This window comes from Oryzias latipes, chromosome 3, assembly GCF_002234675.1.
Source record: "Oryzias latipes chromosome 3, ASM223467v1".
Lineage (NCBI taxonomy): Eukaryota > Metazoa > Chordata > Actinopteri > Beloniformes > Adrianichthyidae > Oryzias > Oryzias latipes.
In genome coordinates, this window is record NC_019861.2 from 13,924,310 (window position 1) to 13,942,031 (window position 17,722).

General features: G+C 39.7%; 1 protein-coding gene across 1 annotated transcript in view; it reads right to left on the reverse strand.

Annotated features, from left to right (window-relative positions):
• ppef1 (protein phosphatase with EF-hand domain 1) overlaps positions 1–17,722 on the reverse strand; it is a 36,942-nt gene that overhangs the window by 16,475 nt on the left and 2,745 nt on the right. Inside the window, exons 3-8 of the mRNA XM_020712694.2 lie at positions 16,215–16,371; positions 15,339–15,371; positions 15,054–15,181; positions 14,898–14,958; positions 12,706–12,869; positions 12,513–12,627 (exon numbers count right to left, since the gene is read on the reverse strand). Of these exons, the coding sequence (XP_020568353.1) occupies positions 12,513–12,627; positions 12,706–12,869; positions 14,898–14,958; positions 15,054–15,181; positions 15,339–15,371; positions 16,215–16,269 (556 nt within the window). The 5' untranslated portion in view covers positions 16,270–16,371. The remainder of the gene's footprint in view (positions 1–12,512; positions 12,628–12,705; positions 12,870–14,897; positions 14,959–15,053; positions 15,182–15,338; positions 15,372–16,214; positions 16,372–17,722) is intronic.

A 17,722-nucleotide genomic window follows, 5' to 3' on the forward strand; every position in this document is an offset into this window, starting at 1 on the left:
GACTCAGAAAAACACATTTCCTAAAATGCTAATTATGCTAACTATGCTAGCTATGCTAATGTGGCTAAAAGTGCTAGCATAGCCATCAGCATCATCAACTGACTCAGAAAAACACATTCCTCCATTGCTCAGAGCTATATGTCATAAGTTGATAAAAAAACCAACTTTTTCCAAAATGGCGGCTTTTCTGTTGATTTTATCTCCGTAGCAACCATTTTGTGTTTTGGTCCCCTTGAAAGGACGAAAAAATTGACGTCAGTTTCGGACAAATCGGTAAAAGTAAAATTTTTGTTGTCCTTAGCAACAGGGGTTTTATGCTAACCACGCCCACATTCCTTATATGTCCATATCCAGTGTTTTTCAATGTATTCAGTTTCAGGCATTTATGCATGCATTCAATTTTCACTGTATTGTATTGAAATGCATGGGAGTTATAACAGTGCGCCACTTTGCTAGCTTGCCACGCGCACGCCGTTCAAAATCTACAACTTCTAATTCCAACATTTTTTACACAGTAGCTTGCCATTGATGCCCAAAAAGTTCTGAGACGTTCGAAGAAAATTCCAACGACAAGTTTACGTTTGAATCTGGTGGTTAAGGTGTTTTTTATAGAAAATTCAAGATGGCCGCCTTTTCCCGAGGTCAAAGGTCGACGAAACTCCAAAGGTGATTGTAGACTTACGCTAGGGACATGCGAGTCAAATTTCGTGAAAATCGCTCGAAAAAAAGTTTATTTTTCCATATCGTGTAAAAACGCGAAAAACTCAAAATGGCAGATTTTGGCACAAAATGGCCGCCAAACCGTAGGTCGTGTGGCCATCACGTAATGATTTCAAAACTTTCTTTGGATATACCCGACAAAGTTATCTGGGTTTCGTTAGCCGATTCTTAAAAATAAAATCCGAAAAAATTTTTTTTTGCCGAGTCAGCACTTTTTTTTGCGATCGTTTTTTGTTTACCACGGCCACATTCCTTTATCGATTTTGTCGTATGTGACATCGTTTTGTTCAGTGTGGGCCAGGGTATCGCATATTTCAGTTTTAGGCTATTCCGATATAATATGAGCGAGCTAGCTAAAATGGCGACGGTTGCGAATTCGCCACGCGCACGCGTTTCAAATTCTACAACTTCTAATTCCAACATTTTGTCCACAGTAGCTTGCCATTGATGCCCGAGAAGTTTCAAAAAGATCGATAAAAATTCCTAGGACGAGTTTTCGTTTGTATCAGTTACTAAAGGTGCTTTTTTTTGAAAATTCAAGATGGCCGCCCCTTGCCAAGATCAAAGGTCAATGAAACTTCTTTGGTAGTTGTAGAAACATGGTCTTGGCATGTGTGTGCAATTTCGTGAAAATCGCTTAAACAAAAGTATCGTTTTCCCATATTGTCAAAAAACACGAAAATCGCCATTTCTCTGAATTCGCCACAAAATGGCCGCCAAGCCGTAGGTCGTGTGGCCATCCCATAATGATTTCATAACTTCTTTGGGATATCTCCAACACGCGTGTTTTGGTTTCGTAACTCTATTTCAAAAAAAATTTTTTTGGCCCCATAAGCGATTTTCGGCCCATTCATTTTTTTTACGGGAACGCTCGCCGTGATGTCATCGTCGTGGGGTGGGTTACGTTCTCATTGCAGAAAATTCATTTTCAATTTATCCCAGGTGTGTGCCAATTTTGGTGAGTTTTCGGGTATGTGGCGGGGGTCAAATTTGTGATCTACGGATCCGTTAGAAACGGGAAGAATAATAATAATTAAAGCCGCAAGCGGCGTTGTATGGCCCGCAGACGCAACTCGCCTTCCACGCCCAACTCTAAGCACCACCGCCTCCCTCACCGCCCTCATTGCCCAGTTTTGATAAAGGCTAGTCAAAACGGCATTTGCTAATTATGCTAACTATGCTAGCTATGCTAATGTGGCTAAAAGTGCTAGCATAGGGATCAGCATCATTAACTGACTCAGAAAAACACATTTCCTAAAATGCTAATTATGCTAACTATGCTAGCTATGCTAATGTGGCTAAAAGTGCTAGCATAGCCATCAGCATCATCAACTGACTCAGAAAAACACATTCCTCCATTGCTCAGAGCTATATGTCATAAGTTGATAAAAAAACCAACTTTTTCCAAAATGGCGGCTTTTCTGTTGATTTTATCTCCATAGCAACCATTTTGTGTTTTGGTCCCCTTGAAAGGACGAAAAAATTGACGTCAGTTTCGGACAAATCGGTAAAAGTAAAATTTTTGTTGTCCTTAGCAACAGGGGTTTTATGCTAACCACGCCCACATTCCTTATATGTCCATATCCAGTGTTTTTCAATGTATTCAGTTTCAGGCATTTATGCATGCATTCAATTTTCACTGTATTGTATTGAAATGCATGGGAGTTATAACAGTGCGCCACTTTGCTAGCTTGCCACGCGCACGCCGTTCAAAATCTACAACTTCTAATTCCAACATTTTTTCCACAGTAGCTTGCCATTGATGCCCAAAAAGTTTCGAGACAATCGATGAAAATTCCAACGACAAGTTTACGTTTGAATCTGGTGGTAAAGGTGTTTTTTATAGAAAATTCAAGATGGCCGCCTTTTCCCGAGGTCAAAGGTCGACGAAACTCCAGAGGTGATTGTAAACTTATGCTACGGACATGCAAGTCAAATTTCGTCAAAATCGCTCAAAAAAAAGTTCATTTTTCCATATTGTGTAAAAACGCGAAAAACTCAAAATGGCCGATTTTGGCACAAAATGGCCGCCAAACCGTAGGTCGTGTCGCCATCACGTAATGATTTCAAAACTTTGTTTGGATATACCCGACAAAGTTATCTGGGTTTCGTTAGCCGATTCTTAAAAATAAAATCCGAAAAAATTTTTTTTTGCCGAGTCAGCACTTTTTTTTGCGATCGTTTTTTGTTTACCACGGCCACATTCCTTTATCGATTTTTTCGTATCTGACATCGTTTTGTTCAGTGTGGGCCAGGGAATCGCATATTTCATTCTCAGGCTATTCCGATAAAATATGTGCGAGCTAGCTAAAATGGCGCCGGTTGCGAATTCGCCACGCGCACGCGTTTCAAATTCTACAACTTCTAATTCCAACATTTTGTCCACAGTAGCTTGCCATTGATGCCCGAGAAGTTTCAAAAAGATCGATAAAAATCCCTAGGACGAGTTTTCGTTTGTATCCGTTACTAAAGGTGCTTTTTTATGAAAATTCAAGATGGCCGCCCCTTCCCAAGGTCAAAGGTCAACGAAACTTCTTTGGTTATTGTAGAATCATGGTCTTGGCATGTGTGTGCAATTTCGTGAAAATCGCTTAAACAAAAGTGTCGTTTTCCCATATTGTCAAAAAACACGAAAATCGCCATTTCTCTGAGTTCGCCACAAAATGGCCGCCAAGCCGAAGGTTGTGTGGCCATCCCATAATGATTTCATAACATCTTTGGGATATCTCCAACACGCATGTTTTGGTTTCGTAACTGTATTTCAAAATATTTTTTTTTGGCCCCATAAGCAATTTTCGGCCCATTCATTTTTTTTACGGGAACGCTCGCCGTGATGTCATCGACTTCGGGGGGGTGACGTTCTCTTTGCCGAAAATTCATTTTTAATTTATCCTAGGTGTGTGCCAATTTTGTTGAGTTTTCGGGTATGTGGCAGGGGTCAAATTTTCGCTCAAAACGTCCGTAACAAACAAGAAACGTAATAATAATTAAAGCCGCAAGCGGCGTTGTATGGCCCGCAGACGCAACCCGCCTTCCACGCCCAACTCTACGCACCACCGCCCTCACCGCCCTCACCGCCCACTTTTGATAATGGCTAGTCAAAACTGCATATGCTAATTATGCTAACTATGCTAGCTATGCTAATGTGGCTAAAAGTGCTAGCATTGCGATCAGCATCATCAACTGACTCAGAAAAACACATTACCTAAAATGCTAATTATGCTAACTATGCTAGCTATGCTAATGTGGCTAAAAGTGCTAGCATAGCGATCAGCATCATCAACTGACTCAGAAAAACACATTACCTAAAATGCTAATTATGCTAACTATGCTAGCTATGCTAATGTGGCTAAAAGTGCTAGCATAGCGATCAGCATCATCAACTGACTCAGAAAAACACATTACCTAAAATGCTAAATATGCTAACTATGCTAGTTATGCTAACATAGCTAAAAGTGCTAGCATAGCGATCCGCATCATCAACTGACTCAGAAAAACACATTCCTCCATTGGTGAGAGTTATATGTCATAAGTTGCTAAAAAACCCACTTTTTCCAAAATGGCGGCTTTTCTGTTGATTTTATCTCCATAGCAACCATTTTATGTTTTGGTCCCCTCGGGAGGACGAACAGATTGACGTCAGTTTCGGACAAATCGGTAAAAGTAAACTTTTTGTCGTCCTTAGCAACAGTGGTTTTATGCTAACCACGCCCACATTCCTTATATGTCCATATCCAGTGTTTTTCAATGTAATCTGTTTTAGGCATGAATGCATGCATTCAATTTTCACTGTATTGTATTGAAATGCATGGGAGTTATAACAGTGCGCCACTTTGCTAGCATGCCACGCGCACGCCGTTCAAAATCTACAACTTCTAATTCCAACATTTTTTCCACAGTAGCTTGCCATTGATGCCCAAAAAGTTTCGAGATGATTGATGAAAATTCCAACGACAAGTTTATGTTTGAATCCAGTGGTAAAGGTGTTTTTTATATAAAATTCAAGATGGCCGCCTTTTCCCGAGGTCAAAGGTCGACGAAACTCTAAAGGTGATTGTAGACTTACGCTAGGGACATGCGAGTCAAATTTCGTCAAAATCGCTCGAAAAAAAGTTCATTTTTCCATATTGTGTAAAATCGCGAAAAACTCAAAATGGCAGATTATGGCACAAAATGGCCGCCAAACCGTAGGTCGTGTCGCCATCACATAATGATTTCAAAACTTTCTTTGGATATACCCGACAAAGTTATCTGGGTTTCGTTAGCCGATTCTTAAAAATAAAATCCGATTTCTTTTTTTTTTTTGCCGAGTCAGCACTTTTTTTTGCGATCGTTTTTTGTTTACCACGGCCACATTCCTTTATCGATTTTGTCGTATGTGATATCGTTTTGTTCAGTGTGGGCCAAGGTATCGCATATTTCAGTTTCAGGCTATTCCGATAAAATATGTGCGAGCTAGCTAAAATGGCGACGGTTGCGAATTCGCCACGCGCACGCGTTTCAAAATCTACAACTTCTAATTCCAACATTTTGTCCACAATTGATTGCCATTGATGCCCAAGAAGTTTCAAAAAGATCGATGAAAATTCCTAGGACGAGTTTTCGTTTGAATACCTTACTAAAGGTGCTTTTTTTTGAAAATTCAAGATGGCCGCCTCTTCCCAAGGATAACGGTCAACGAAACTTCTTTGGTAGTTGTAGAATCGTGCTAATGGCATGTATGTGCAATTTCGTGAAAATCGCTCAAACAAAAGTGTCGTTTTCCCATATTGTGAAAAAACACAAAAATCGCCATTTCTCTGAGTTCGCCACAAAATGGCCGCCAAGCCGTAGGTCGTATGGCCATCCCATAATGATTTCATAACTTCTTTGGGATATTTCCAACACGCGTGTTTTGGTTTCGTACCTGTATTTCAAAATATTTTTTTTTGGCCCCATAAGCGATTTTCGGCCCATTCATTTTTTTTACGGGAACGCTCGCCGTGATGTCATCGACTTCGGGGGGTTGACGTTTTCTTTGCCGAAAATTCATTTTCAATTTATCCTAGGTGTGTGCCAATTTTGGTGAGTTTTCGGGTATGTGGCGGGGGTCAAATTTGAGCTCAAAGGCGCAGATAGAAAGCGGAATAATAATTAAAGCCGCAAGCGGCGTTGTATGGCCCGCAGACGCAACCCGCCTTCCACGCCCAACTCTAAGCACCACCGCCCTAACCGCCCACTTTTGATGATGGCTAGTCAAAACTGCATATGCTAATTATGCTAACTATGCTAGCTATGCTAATGTGGCTAAAAGTGCTAGCATTGCGATCAGCAGCATCAACTGACTCAGAAAAACACATTAGCTAAAATGCTAATTATGCTAACTATGCTAGTTATGCTAACATAGCTAAAAGTGCTAGCATAGCGATCTGCATCATCAACTGACTCAGAAAAACACATTCCTCCATTGGTGAGAGCTATGTGTCATAAGTTGATAAAAAACCCACTTTTTCCAAAATGGCGGCTTTTCTGTTGATTTTATCTCCATAGCAACCATTTTATGTTTCGGTCCCCACGGGATGACGAACAGATTGACGTCAGTTTCGGACAAATCGGTAAAAGTAAACTTTTTGTCGTCCTTAGCAACAGTGGTTTTATGCTAACCACGCCCACATTCCTTATATGTCCATATCCAGTGTTTTTCAATGTATTCAGTTTCAGGCATTAATGCATGCATTCAATTTTCACTGTATTGTATTGAAATGCATGGGAGTTATAACAGTGCGCCACTTTGCTAGCTTGCCACGCGCACGCCGTTCAAAATCTACAACTTCTAATTCCAACATTTTTTACACAGTAGCTTGCCATTGATGCCCAAAAAGTTTTGAGACGATCGAAGAAAATTCCAACGACAAGTTTACGTTTGAATCTGGTGGTTAAGGTGTTTTTTATTGAAAATTCAAGATGGCCGCCTTTTCCCGAGGTCAAAGGTCGACGAAACTCCAAAGGTGATTGTAGACTTACGCTAGGGACACGCGAGTCAAATTTCGTGAAAATCGTTCGAAAAAAAGTTCATTTTTCCATATCGTGTAAAAACGCGAAAAACTCAAAATGGCAGATTTTGGCACAAAATGGCCGCCAAACCGTAGGTCGTGTGGCCATCTCGTAATGATTTCAAAACTTTCTTTGGATATACCCGACAAAGTTATCTGGGTTTCGTTAGCCGATTCTTAAAAATAAAATCCGAAAAAAATTTTTTTTGCCGAGTCAGCACTTTTTTTTGCGACGGTTTTTTGTTTACCACGGCCACATTCCTTTATCGATTTTGTCGTATGTGACATCGTTTTGTTCGGTGTGGGCCAGGGTATCGCATATTTCAGTTTCAGGCTATTCCGATAAAATATGTGCGAGCTAGCTAAAATGGCGACGGTTGCGAATTCGCCACGCGCACGCGTTTCAAATTCTACAACTTCTAATTCCAACATTTTGTCCACAGTAGCTTGCCATTGATGCCTGAGAAGTTTCAAAAAGATCGATAAAAATCCCTAGGACGAGTTTTCGTTTGTATACGTTACTAAAGGTGCTTTTTTATGAAAATTCAACATGGCCGCCCCTTCCCAAGGTCAAAGGTCAACGAAACTTCTTTGGTTATTGTAGAAGCAGGGTCTTGGCATGTGTGTGCAATTTCGTGACAATCGCATAAACAAAAGTGTCGTTTTCCCATATTGTCAAAAAACACGAAAATCGCCATTTCTCTGAGTTCGCCACAAAATGGCCGCCAAGCTGTAGGTCGTGTGGCCATCCCATAATGATTTCAAATCTTCTTTGGGATATCTCCAACACGCGTGTTTTGGGTTCGTAACTGTATTCCAAAATATTTTTTTTTGGCCCCATAAGCGATTTTCGGCCCATTCATTTTTTTTACGGGAACGCTCGCCATGATGTCATCAACTTCGGGGGGGTGACGTTCTCTTTGCCGAAAATTCATTTCACATTTATCCTAGGTGTGTGCCAATTTTGGTGAGTTTTCGGGTATGTGGCGGGGGTCAAATTTGAGCTCAAACTGTCCGTTAGAAACCAGAAGAATAATTAAAGCCGCAAGCGGCGTTGTATGGCCCGCAGACGCAACCCGCCTTCCACGCCCAACTCTACGCACCACCGCTGCCCTCACAGCCCGCAAATTAAAAGCTAGTCAAGGCTGGATTTGCTAATTATGCTAACAATGCTAACTATGCTAAAGTGGCTAAAAGTGCTAGCATTGCGATCAGCATCATCAACTGACTCAGAAAAACACATTACCTAAAATGCTTATTATGCTAACTATGCTAGCTATGCTAATGTGGCTAAAAGTGCTAGCATAGCAATCAGCATCATCAACTGACTGAGAAAAACACATTAGCTAAAATGCTAATTATGCTAACTATGCTAGTTATGCTAACATAGCTAAAAGTGCTAGCATAGCGATCTGCATCATCAACTGACTCAGAAAAACACATTCCTCCATTGGTGAGAGCTATGTGTCATAAGTTGATAAAAAACCCACTTTTTCCAAAATGGCGGCTTTTCTGTTGATTTTATCTCCATAGCAACCATTTTATGTTTTGGTCCCCATGGGAGGACGAACAGATTGACGTCAGTTTCTGACAAATCGGTAAAAGTAAACTTTTTGTTGTCCTTAGCAACAGTGGTTTTATGCTAACCACGCCCACATTCCTTATATGTCCATATCCAGTGTTTTTCAATGTATTCTGATTCAGGCATTAATGCATGCATTCAATTTTCACTGTATTGTATTGAAATGCATGGGAGTTATAACAGTGCGCCACTTTGCTAGCTTGCCACGCACACGCCGTTCAAAATCTACAACTTCTAATTACAACATTTTTTCCACAGTAGCTTGCCATTGATGCCCAAAAGGTTTCGTGACGATCGATGAAAATTCCAACGACAAGTTTACGTTTGAATCCAGTGGTAAAGGTGATTTTTATAGAAAATTCAAGATGGCCGCCTTTTCCCGAGGTCAAAGGTCGACGAAACTCCAGAGGTGATTGTAGACTTATGCTAGGGACATGCGCGTCAAATTTCATGAAAATCGCTCGAAAAAAAGTTCATTTTTCCATATTGTGTAAAAACGCGAAAAACGCAAAATGGCAGATTTTGGCACAAAATGGCCGCCAAACCGTAGGTCGTGTCGCCATCACGTAATGATTTCAAAACTTTCTTTGGATGTACCCGACAAAGTTATCTGGGTTTCGTTAGCCGATTCTTAAAAATAAAATCCGAAAAAAACTTTTTTTGCCGAGTCAGCACTTTTTTTTGCGATCGTTTTTTGTTTACCACGGCCACATTCCTTTATCGATTTTGTCGTATGTGACATCGTTTTGTTCAGTGTGGGCTAGGGTATGGCATATTTCAGTTTCAGGCTATTCTGATAAAATATGTGCAAGCTAGCTAAAATGGCGACGGTTGCGAATTCGCCACGCGCACGCGTTTCAAATTCTACAACTTCTAATTCCAACATTTTGTCCACAGTAGCTTGCCATTGATGCCCGAGAAGTTTCAAAAAGATCGATAAAAATCCCTAGGACGAGTTTTCGTTTGTATCTGTTACTAAAGGTGCTTTTTTTTGAAAATCCAAGATGGCCGCCCCTTGCCAAGGTCAAAGGTCAACGAAACTTCTTTGGTAGTTGTAGAATCGTGTTTTTGGCATGTGTATGCAATTTCGTGAAAATCGCTTGAACAAAAGTGTCGTTTTCCCATATTGTGAAAAAACACGAAAATCGCCATTTCTCTGAGTTCGCCACAAAATGGCCGCCAAGCCGTAGGTCGTGTGGCCATCCCATAATGATTTCATAACTTCTTTGGGATATCTCCAACACGCGTGTTTTGGTTTCGTAACTGTATTTCAAAATATTTTTTTTTGGCCCCATAAGCGATTTTCGGCCCATTCATTTTTTTTACGGGAACGCTCGCTGTGATGTCATCATCGTGGGGGGGGTGACGTTCTCTTTGCCGAAAATTCATTTTCAATTTATCCCAGGTGTGTGCCAATTTTGCTGAGTTTTCGGGTATGTGGCGGGGGTCAAATTTAAGCTCAAAGACGCCGTTAGAGGACAAGAATAATAATAATAATAATAATAATGAAACGAAGCAGAAACAATATAGAAGTTTTTGCAGTCAGGTGGCCTATGTATTTCAATGCGGCCTGTCTTTTACTATAGGCTGGGCATGTCTTTTTGGCTTTAAACCCTTCTTTTGAGGGCTTTTTGGGGCTTTTTTTGGGCTTTTTCGTGTTTTTGTCGTCATTTTTGCGACTACAATTTTGACGTTTGTGCATTGGTGTTGTGCGTGTGTGTGTGTATTTTTGTTGCGTTACACAATTGTCGTGTCGTTGTGTGCTTTGGGTGACTTTTGACCCCATTTTTTGGCGTTTTGACGCGTTTTTTTGACGTTTTGGACTTTTTGAGTGTTCGACCCTCGTACCAGTTACAATATGGTCCTTGCAGTCTATGACTGCTGCGGGCCATAATAATAATAAAAAAACTTTCGAAAAACAATATAGAAGTTTTTGCAGTCAGGTGGCCTATGTATTTCAATGCGGCCTGTCTTTTACTATAGGCTGGGCATGTCTTTTTGGCTTGAAACCCTTCTTTTGAGGGCTTTTTGGGGCTTTTTTGTGTTTTTGTCGTCATTTTTGCGACTACAATTTTAACGTTTGTGCGATGGTGTTGTGCGTGTGTGTGTGTATTTTTGTTGCGTTACACAATTGTCGAGTCGTTTTGTGCTTTGGGCGACTTTTGACCCCATTTTTTGGCGTTTTGACGCGTTTTTTTGACGTTTTGGACCTTTTTGAGTGTTCGACCCTCGTACCAGTTACAATATGGTCCTTGCAGTCTATGACTGCTGCGGGCCATAATAATAATAATGAAACAAAGCAGAAACAATATAGAAGTTTTTGCAGTCAGGTGGCCTATGTATTTCAATGCGGCCTGTCTTTTACTATAGGCTGGGCATGTCTTTTTGGCTTTAAACCTGTCTTTTGAGGGCTTTTTTGGGCTTTTTTGTGCTTTTGTCGTCATTTTTGCGACTACAATTTTTACGTTTTTGCGTTGGTGTTGTGCGTGTGTGTGTGTATTTTTGTTGCGTTACACAATTGTCGTGTTGTTTTGTGCTTTGGGCGACTTTTGACCCCATTTTTTGGCGTTTTGACGCGTTTTTTTGACGTTTTGGACTTTTTGAGTGTTCGACCCTCGTACCAGTTACAATATGGTCCTTGCAGTCTATGACTGCTGCGGGCCATAATAATAATAATGAAACAAAGCAGAAACAATATAGAAGTTTTTGCAGTCAGGTGGCCTATGTATTTCAATGCGGCCTGTCTTTTACTATAGGCTGGGCATGTCTTTTTGGCTTTAAACCTGTCTTTTGAGGGCTTTTTTGGGCTTTTTTGTGCTTTTGTCGTCATTTTTGCGACTACAATTTTTACGTTTTTGCGTTGGTGTTGTGCGTGTGTGTGTGTATTTTTGTTGCGTTACACAATTGTCGTGTTGTTTTGTGCTTTGGGCGACTTTTGACCCCATTTTTTGGCGTTTTGACGCGTTTTTTTGACGTTTTGGACTTTTTGAGTGTTCGACCCTCGTACCAGTTACAATATGGTCCTTGCAGTCTATGACTGCTGCGGGCCATAATAATGAAACGAAGCAAAAACAATATAGAAGTTTTTGCAGTCAGGTGGCCTATGTATTTCAATGCGGCCTGTCTTTTACTATAGGCTGGGCATGTCTTTTTGGCTTTAAACCCTTCTTTTGAGGTCTTTTTGGGGCTTTTTTTGGGCTTTTTCGTGTTTTTGTCGTCATTTTTGCGACTACAATTTTTACGTTTTTGCGTTGGTGTTGTGCGTGTGTGTGTGTATTTTTGTTGCGTTACACGATTGTCGTGTTGTTTTGTGCTTTGGGCGACTTTTGACCCCATTTTTTGGCGTTTTGACGCATTTTTTTGACGTTTTGGACCTTTTTGAGTGTTCGACCCTCGTACCAGTTACAATATGGTCCTTGCAGTCTATGACTGCTGCGGGCCATAATAAAAAAACATTCGAAAAACAATATAGAAGTTTTTGCAGTCAGGTGGCCTATGTATTTCAATGCGGCCTGTCTTTTACTATAGGCTGGGCATGTCTTTTTGGCTTTAAACCCGTCTTTTGAGGGCTTTTTTGGGCTTTTTTGGGTTTTTGTCGTCATTTTTGCGACTACAATTTTGACGTTTGTGCGTTGGTGTTGTGCGTGTGTGTGTGTATTTTTGTTGCGTTACACAATTGTCGTGTCGTTGTGTGCTTTGGCCGACTTTTGACCCCATTTTTTGGCGTTTTGACGCGTTTTTTTGACGTTTTGGACCTTTTTGAGTGTTCGACCCTCGTAGCAGTTACAATATGGTCCTTGCACTCTGTGAGTGCTGCGGGCCATAAAAAATGCGTCTCCTTTTTTTCTTCTCAAAAGCGTTCTTGAGTTTAATAAGATGCAACTAGCATGGAAGAAGCAGCTGCAGAGGAGAAGTCAAGTGCCTGATCAGTGCGCAAATAAAAAAGGCCCTTCTTTCCTGGAAAGGTGCCATTAAGACCCAGTCCACTGTACTTAAAAAACATTTAAATACATTGACAATCATTTGACCAGTAAGCAGGTCATTAATTTATTCAGGGTCCAAGCATCACCAAATTGATGGCATTTTTAACATATTTTAGTTGGTTTCATCGTCTGTCTTGAATAATTTGAATGCTAAACCTTAAGTTCAACAACGAAACTGAGGCTGAGGCCACCCACCACATATGGTGATGTCCTTGGTATAGGATGTTGACAAATGGTTGATGTTTGGCATCTGTTTGAGGAGCTTTTTGGCTTCGTAAAGCAGCTGCAGAACATATCTGGCATGGAGAATCTGTGAGGAGAAGATCCCTTGAAGCAAACAATTACAGATCTATAAAAATCTATAAAGAAGACTATTGTATTTTGGTACCTGCTGCTCCTTGAAGGCACTGAGGAGAGTGTTTGTATCAGAGACACCGAGAGGAAACGATATTCGGGGTCCAGTGTAGGAGTCTGGGACAGGGACTAAATTGTAGCAGATCTCTCGGTCCAACCAAGGGTCAACCACGGGATCCAGCAGCTGGGTAATCAGGTCTGAAAGGCACATGCACAAGCATTTATTATCACATTCAGTTTAATACTTCTGATTTGTAGTGGCCCTTTGGATTCAGAAGGCAGTAAAAGCTGGGTCCAACAGTTAACAACACATCCTTTCTGAGTGTTTTTTTAACCTTTCAGCATATCCCGACACAGCAAATACACTTTTCACTGATTCGCACAGGTGGTTTGGAAGAGATTTGTTTTTATCCCGGATGCCCTCCCAGACACATCCCTGTACAGCACAGGTAGACCCAGACTTGGGCCCCTTTGTGGTTACAAAGTTAGGCAGTAGCGTGAAGGATCTTGTCCAAGCAGCCACACTGGATGAAGGTCATTGCACTATTCAGATCCCTGGAAAATTAACCCCGGTTTCCCATGCGCCAGACCTACATTAAGCCAATTGAGCCATCCAGCCACAACATCCAGCCATAACCCAACCTTTATGGCTACTTTTAGTTGTTTTATTAAATTCTGCAAAGCGTTCTTCTGGATTTCACTGCATTTTGTAAAGAAACACGGCACTTATGGAGGTGGATGGAAATTTTGTTTCCTCTTGACGTTCATTTAACTTTATTTTTAAAGCTATGACCTTGTGCAAAGTATGAACATGGTTCAAGACATGACCTGGCTTCATTTGAATTCAGACAACAGTGTGAAAAATAATGCAAAAATAAGTTACAACACATGTAACTGTAATTTGTTATGTTCCTCTGTTACTGTCAAACGTAAAATTAAATTACAAGACTTTGTTACTTCGTAATACGTTACCCCCAACACTGAGAACCACAGTAGTTCATCAGATATGAATTCTGGGCTGGACCAATGGCATGGAATAAGCCAGCACTCATTACCATCAGCCCTTCGTTTGCAGTCTCTCGCTATCTTACAGCCCCTCACAACTCCAACCTAACATTAGCGATGGAACAAAAATTGTGAAAAATATTGGAGCTATCCAGACACCAGGAAATCAAAGACACGCATAGATCTATATGTTTACAAGAGGATGAAAAAGAATGGAGCGGAGCAGGGAGCTTGTGGCTTGCTGTAGTACGTCGCACTTAAAGAAAAAATTTCCAAACGCATTTTTTTGTCTGCTCCTGATTCACAACAATTTTACATTTATATGTCCTCCGTAATGAGAAAAATGTCACAGGAACAGGTAGAAATATAATATACATAATTTTCATTGGAGTGGTCTTTAATTAAACTGAAATAATAAATTAGTTTACAAATTCATTTGCCAAGTAAAATGGATTTTATAGGCATATAATACATACCTTATGTGTATACATATATTTATATACACATAAGGTATGCCTTGACAGAGGATTACAAGTAAAGCTGAAGTTTATAATTTTAGATCACTACAGGTATTATATATAATTGGGGGCTCTCTGCTGCCACATATCTATCCCTTTGTCACATAACAGCACTCCAGTATTCCAAAAAAAAAAAACCAGATAGACTAATTTATTCTTAGTAGCACCAAGCATCTGCATACAACCTCATTTCTTTTTGTGAGTCCATTGTCCATTTCCTTTTAGTGTGAATGTAATGTCCTCTTTTCTGCTGCACACATCGACATACACAGCTGCATCTCTGAATAAGCTCATCAACAAGTATGACAATGGGCAGTTTTATATTAACTTAAACCATGTGTATTTTTAGTATTTCACCTCAAAACATTATTTTTCAGGCTCACAGAGGTTGCTTAGCAACAAGGTAGTCACAGTTTTGTATTTTTATTTTACACAAAAATGCCATTCCTGAGTTTTGTTTAGCTCCAAATAAAATGCAGCAGCATAAAAAAAATGTTCAATGTTTTGATTATTGCAAAGAATATCATTTTAATGGTACTTTCTCAAAAACCTCAAGTAGGTAGAATCCATTTGCAGGATTCCTGGCATTTTACTGACAACAAATTTAAATGTCAGCAGTGTTTAAAAACAGTCTTATCTCAATAACTTTACCAATCCTTTTCACTCCTTCTGATTCCTCCTCATGTGTATTTTAGGTCCTAACCTGGTCCATTCCCACTGAGCTGAGTGAAGTTGTCCAGCATGAAACTGAAGAAACTGGAAAGCTAACAAAGAAAAAGAAAGTAAATATAAGGTTTACTAGGACATTGGAAACAGAAATTTGGATGTTCTGACAGACAAGACTGTAACGGGGAGACACCTGCAGCTGGTCTTGCTCTCCAGCATATTCAATGGACTGGAAGATGTTCCAGGTGTACCTGCGTCTCATCTCCAGCCGGGCCATGTAGCGTCGATACCACCTCTGGATCAAAACAGCTGCTTTTATAGCTGTAGAAATACGGCATGGTACACTTTGTTACTATTACAAACTTCGAGAAATACATACAACGCTTTCTTCAAGGTTCAACAAAGCATTTTTAAATCTTGAAGGTTTATTTAGCAGGTGAACAGGTGTCCGAGTTTGACCTAGAGAGATGAGTCTTACTTAGAGCCAGGCTGGGGGTCCTTCCAGCTTCATCTGTGGAGAAAAAAAATACATAAGTCAATGTGAGAAACTAGTAATTAAATAAATTAAATGATCACATGCATGAGCACACAGACAGAAGCACAGCAAGAGAGATAACAAGACACGAGGGAGGCCATGTGCCACACTGGGATTGGAAAAACTCAACAAATTAAAAGATCTTTTGGGAGGAAGAGCTCTCATTAAAGAAAGCAGAAGAGATGAACTGTGAAAAAGACTAGGAGCATCTGTCAAACATCTGTGTGTGCATGGGTTGGCATGAGTGTGGAAGTGTACAGAAGTCTGGGTAGAATTACCCAGCATGACAGAGATGAGTAAAAAACTAAACAGTAGTAGCACCATGGTTACTAGAACGCAATTCATAAGACAAATTCACAGAGGAAAATGAAAAATAAAAACACTTCAAGTATATTATGGATTTCCCATGAAGATGGAAGTCTGATAGTGTTTTCTGTTGTTTGCAATTTCTGCAACCGTCAACACACTGGTTTTTTGTCTTTTTAATAAAAACATTGGAGTTTAAACCAAGATTCACACCACCACTCAAAAATGGTATATTTAATGCACATACATTTTGGATTGAGGAGAATTTGAGATAGTGATTCAATTCTCTCAAATTTACAATTATTTGTTGTTTGTTTTAGGTTTTCATTCCCTTTTAAAAGTTATTTTATGGTTAGAAATGATTCAATTAGTCAATGATTTATACAGTGTATATTGACTATTGAATATCTGTGAGCTCTATTCTTTTTTTTGTGCACCAACCTTCTTTTGAACAATTATTAAAAAAAACAACGTGAAAAACAGTTTACTCTTGAACCAGTCACACATCCCTACCGGTTTCCAGTTTCTTCAACTGTGTTTCTGTGGCAACAGAGGTGCCGCATCCCATGATGGTCAGCAGGGAGATTTGAAGATCACATCAGTCAGTTCTGCTTTATGAGATTGCAGCAGGTCACATCTGAATGTTGGCTTGTGATGACTGAAAGTGAAACTGAGAAGTAAAGAAATGGAAATTGGTTTAAACCCCACTGACATTCATTTTTGCTTCCATTTGTTGATTAGGTTTATTGACAAAAATAGACAGATTTTGAATAATTTATTACAGCTAACACTTATATTCAAAAATTGAAACAATTTCTTTAAACTTGTTTCAAAATTACAGTCAAGTCTCTTAAATTTGCTACTGTACAATAGATTGACCATCATTTAAACTACAGAGTTACATTTTTCTGCTAGCAACCTTCTGCCAGACTGCCGTAACAGAACGAACACTCGGCGTGTTTTGATGTTCTCCAGCTCTTCCTTTTACTGCTCAGAATAGCTTACTTGGCTCACACTCAAACATTTAAAAAAAAAACCACACACACACACACACACACAATTATTTCAAATAATGAAAACCATAAACTACGTTTTAATTTTTATTAATCAAAATGTTAAAAATGAAGGAAACAGGCCTTGACAGAAATTATGGTAAACCTCAGCTTAGAGTTTGTTTCCCAACCTTATCAAACAAACAACATAGTTCAAAGTTTTCTATACCCATCGATGAGACTTCTTAATTTGTCAAGTATTTTGGACTACTCTTTGTGAAAAACTGCTTTAATAGTCTTGGGTTCTAAGTGGGTTTCAGCTCTGTCCACAAATGTTTAACTTCGATTGGGCCTCAGAGGACGTCTTCAAAATAATCCTTTGTTTTAGTCAATCCTGATGATAACAGCTGTTTGTGTTTCAGTTTCTGCTGATTCAGTGCTCAAATGCTCAAATAATCTTGAGATTTTCTTGACTTGCATACATATCAGACACCATGTGCCAGATAAAACAAAGTATCCTCAGACCAAAACCAAGTGTCTTCAGTTTTTTTTAATGGTAGAACACGTCTATTCTTCCTTCGTATGCTTTGTTATTGCATCTGTGAACAAATGTTCTCAAAAAGCCAGAATTATGCATCATTAGTTAAGGACACTCTCCCAGAATCTTACTTTCAAAATCAGTGGTCATCTCCCACACCTCATGTCATCTCACATCAACCACCAAAACGTCTGAACAATATGAACAGCAGTGACATCAACCTGCTTGGAGATGGTCTTATATGTATAACAAATCATTTTAACGCTTTGATTTGATTCGATATTTGTGGTTGCTAGGGCTGAAGAAAACTCGCGATTTGCAATATTAGTGATCAATATTGCGATGACTTGCGATACATGAATAGCAAAACAACTAAAAACATCAGTTCCATTTTCCTGCAACTGTGTAATTTATATGAGAGTCGACATACCTAAAATTATACTCCAAATGGCCCTAGTCTACATAAAACGTGCGCATCTAACAAAAAAAGG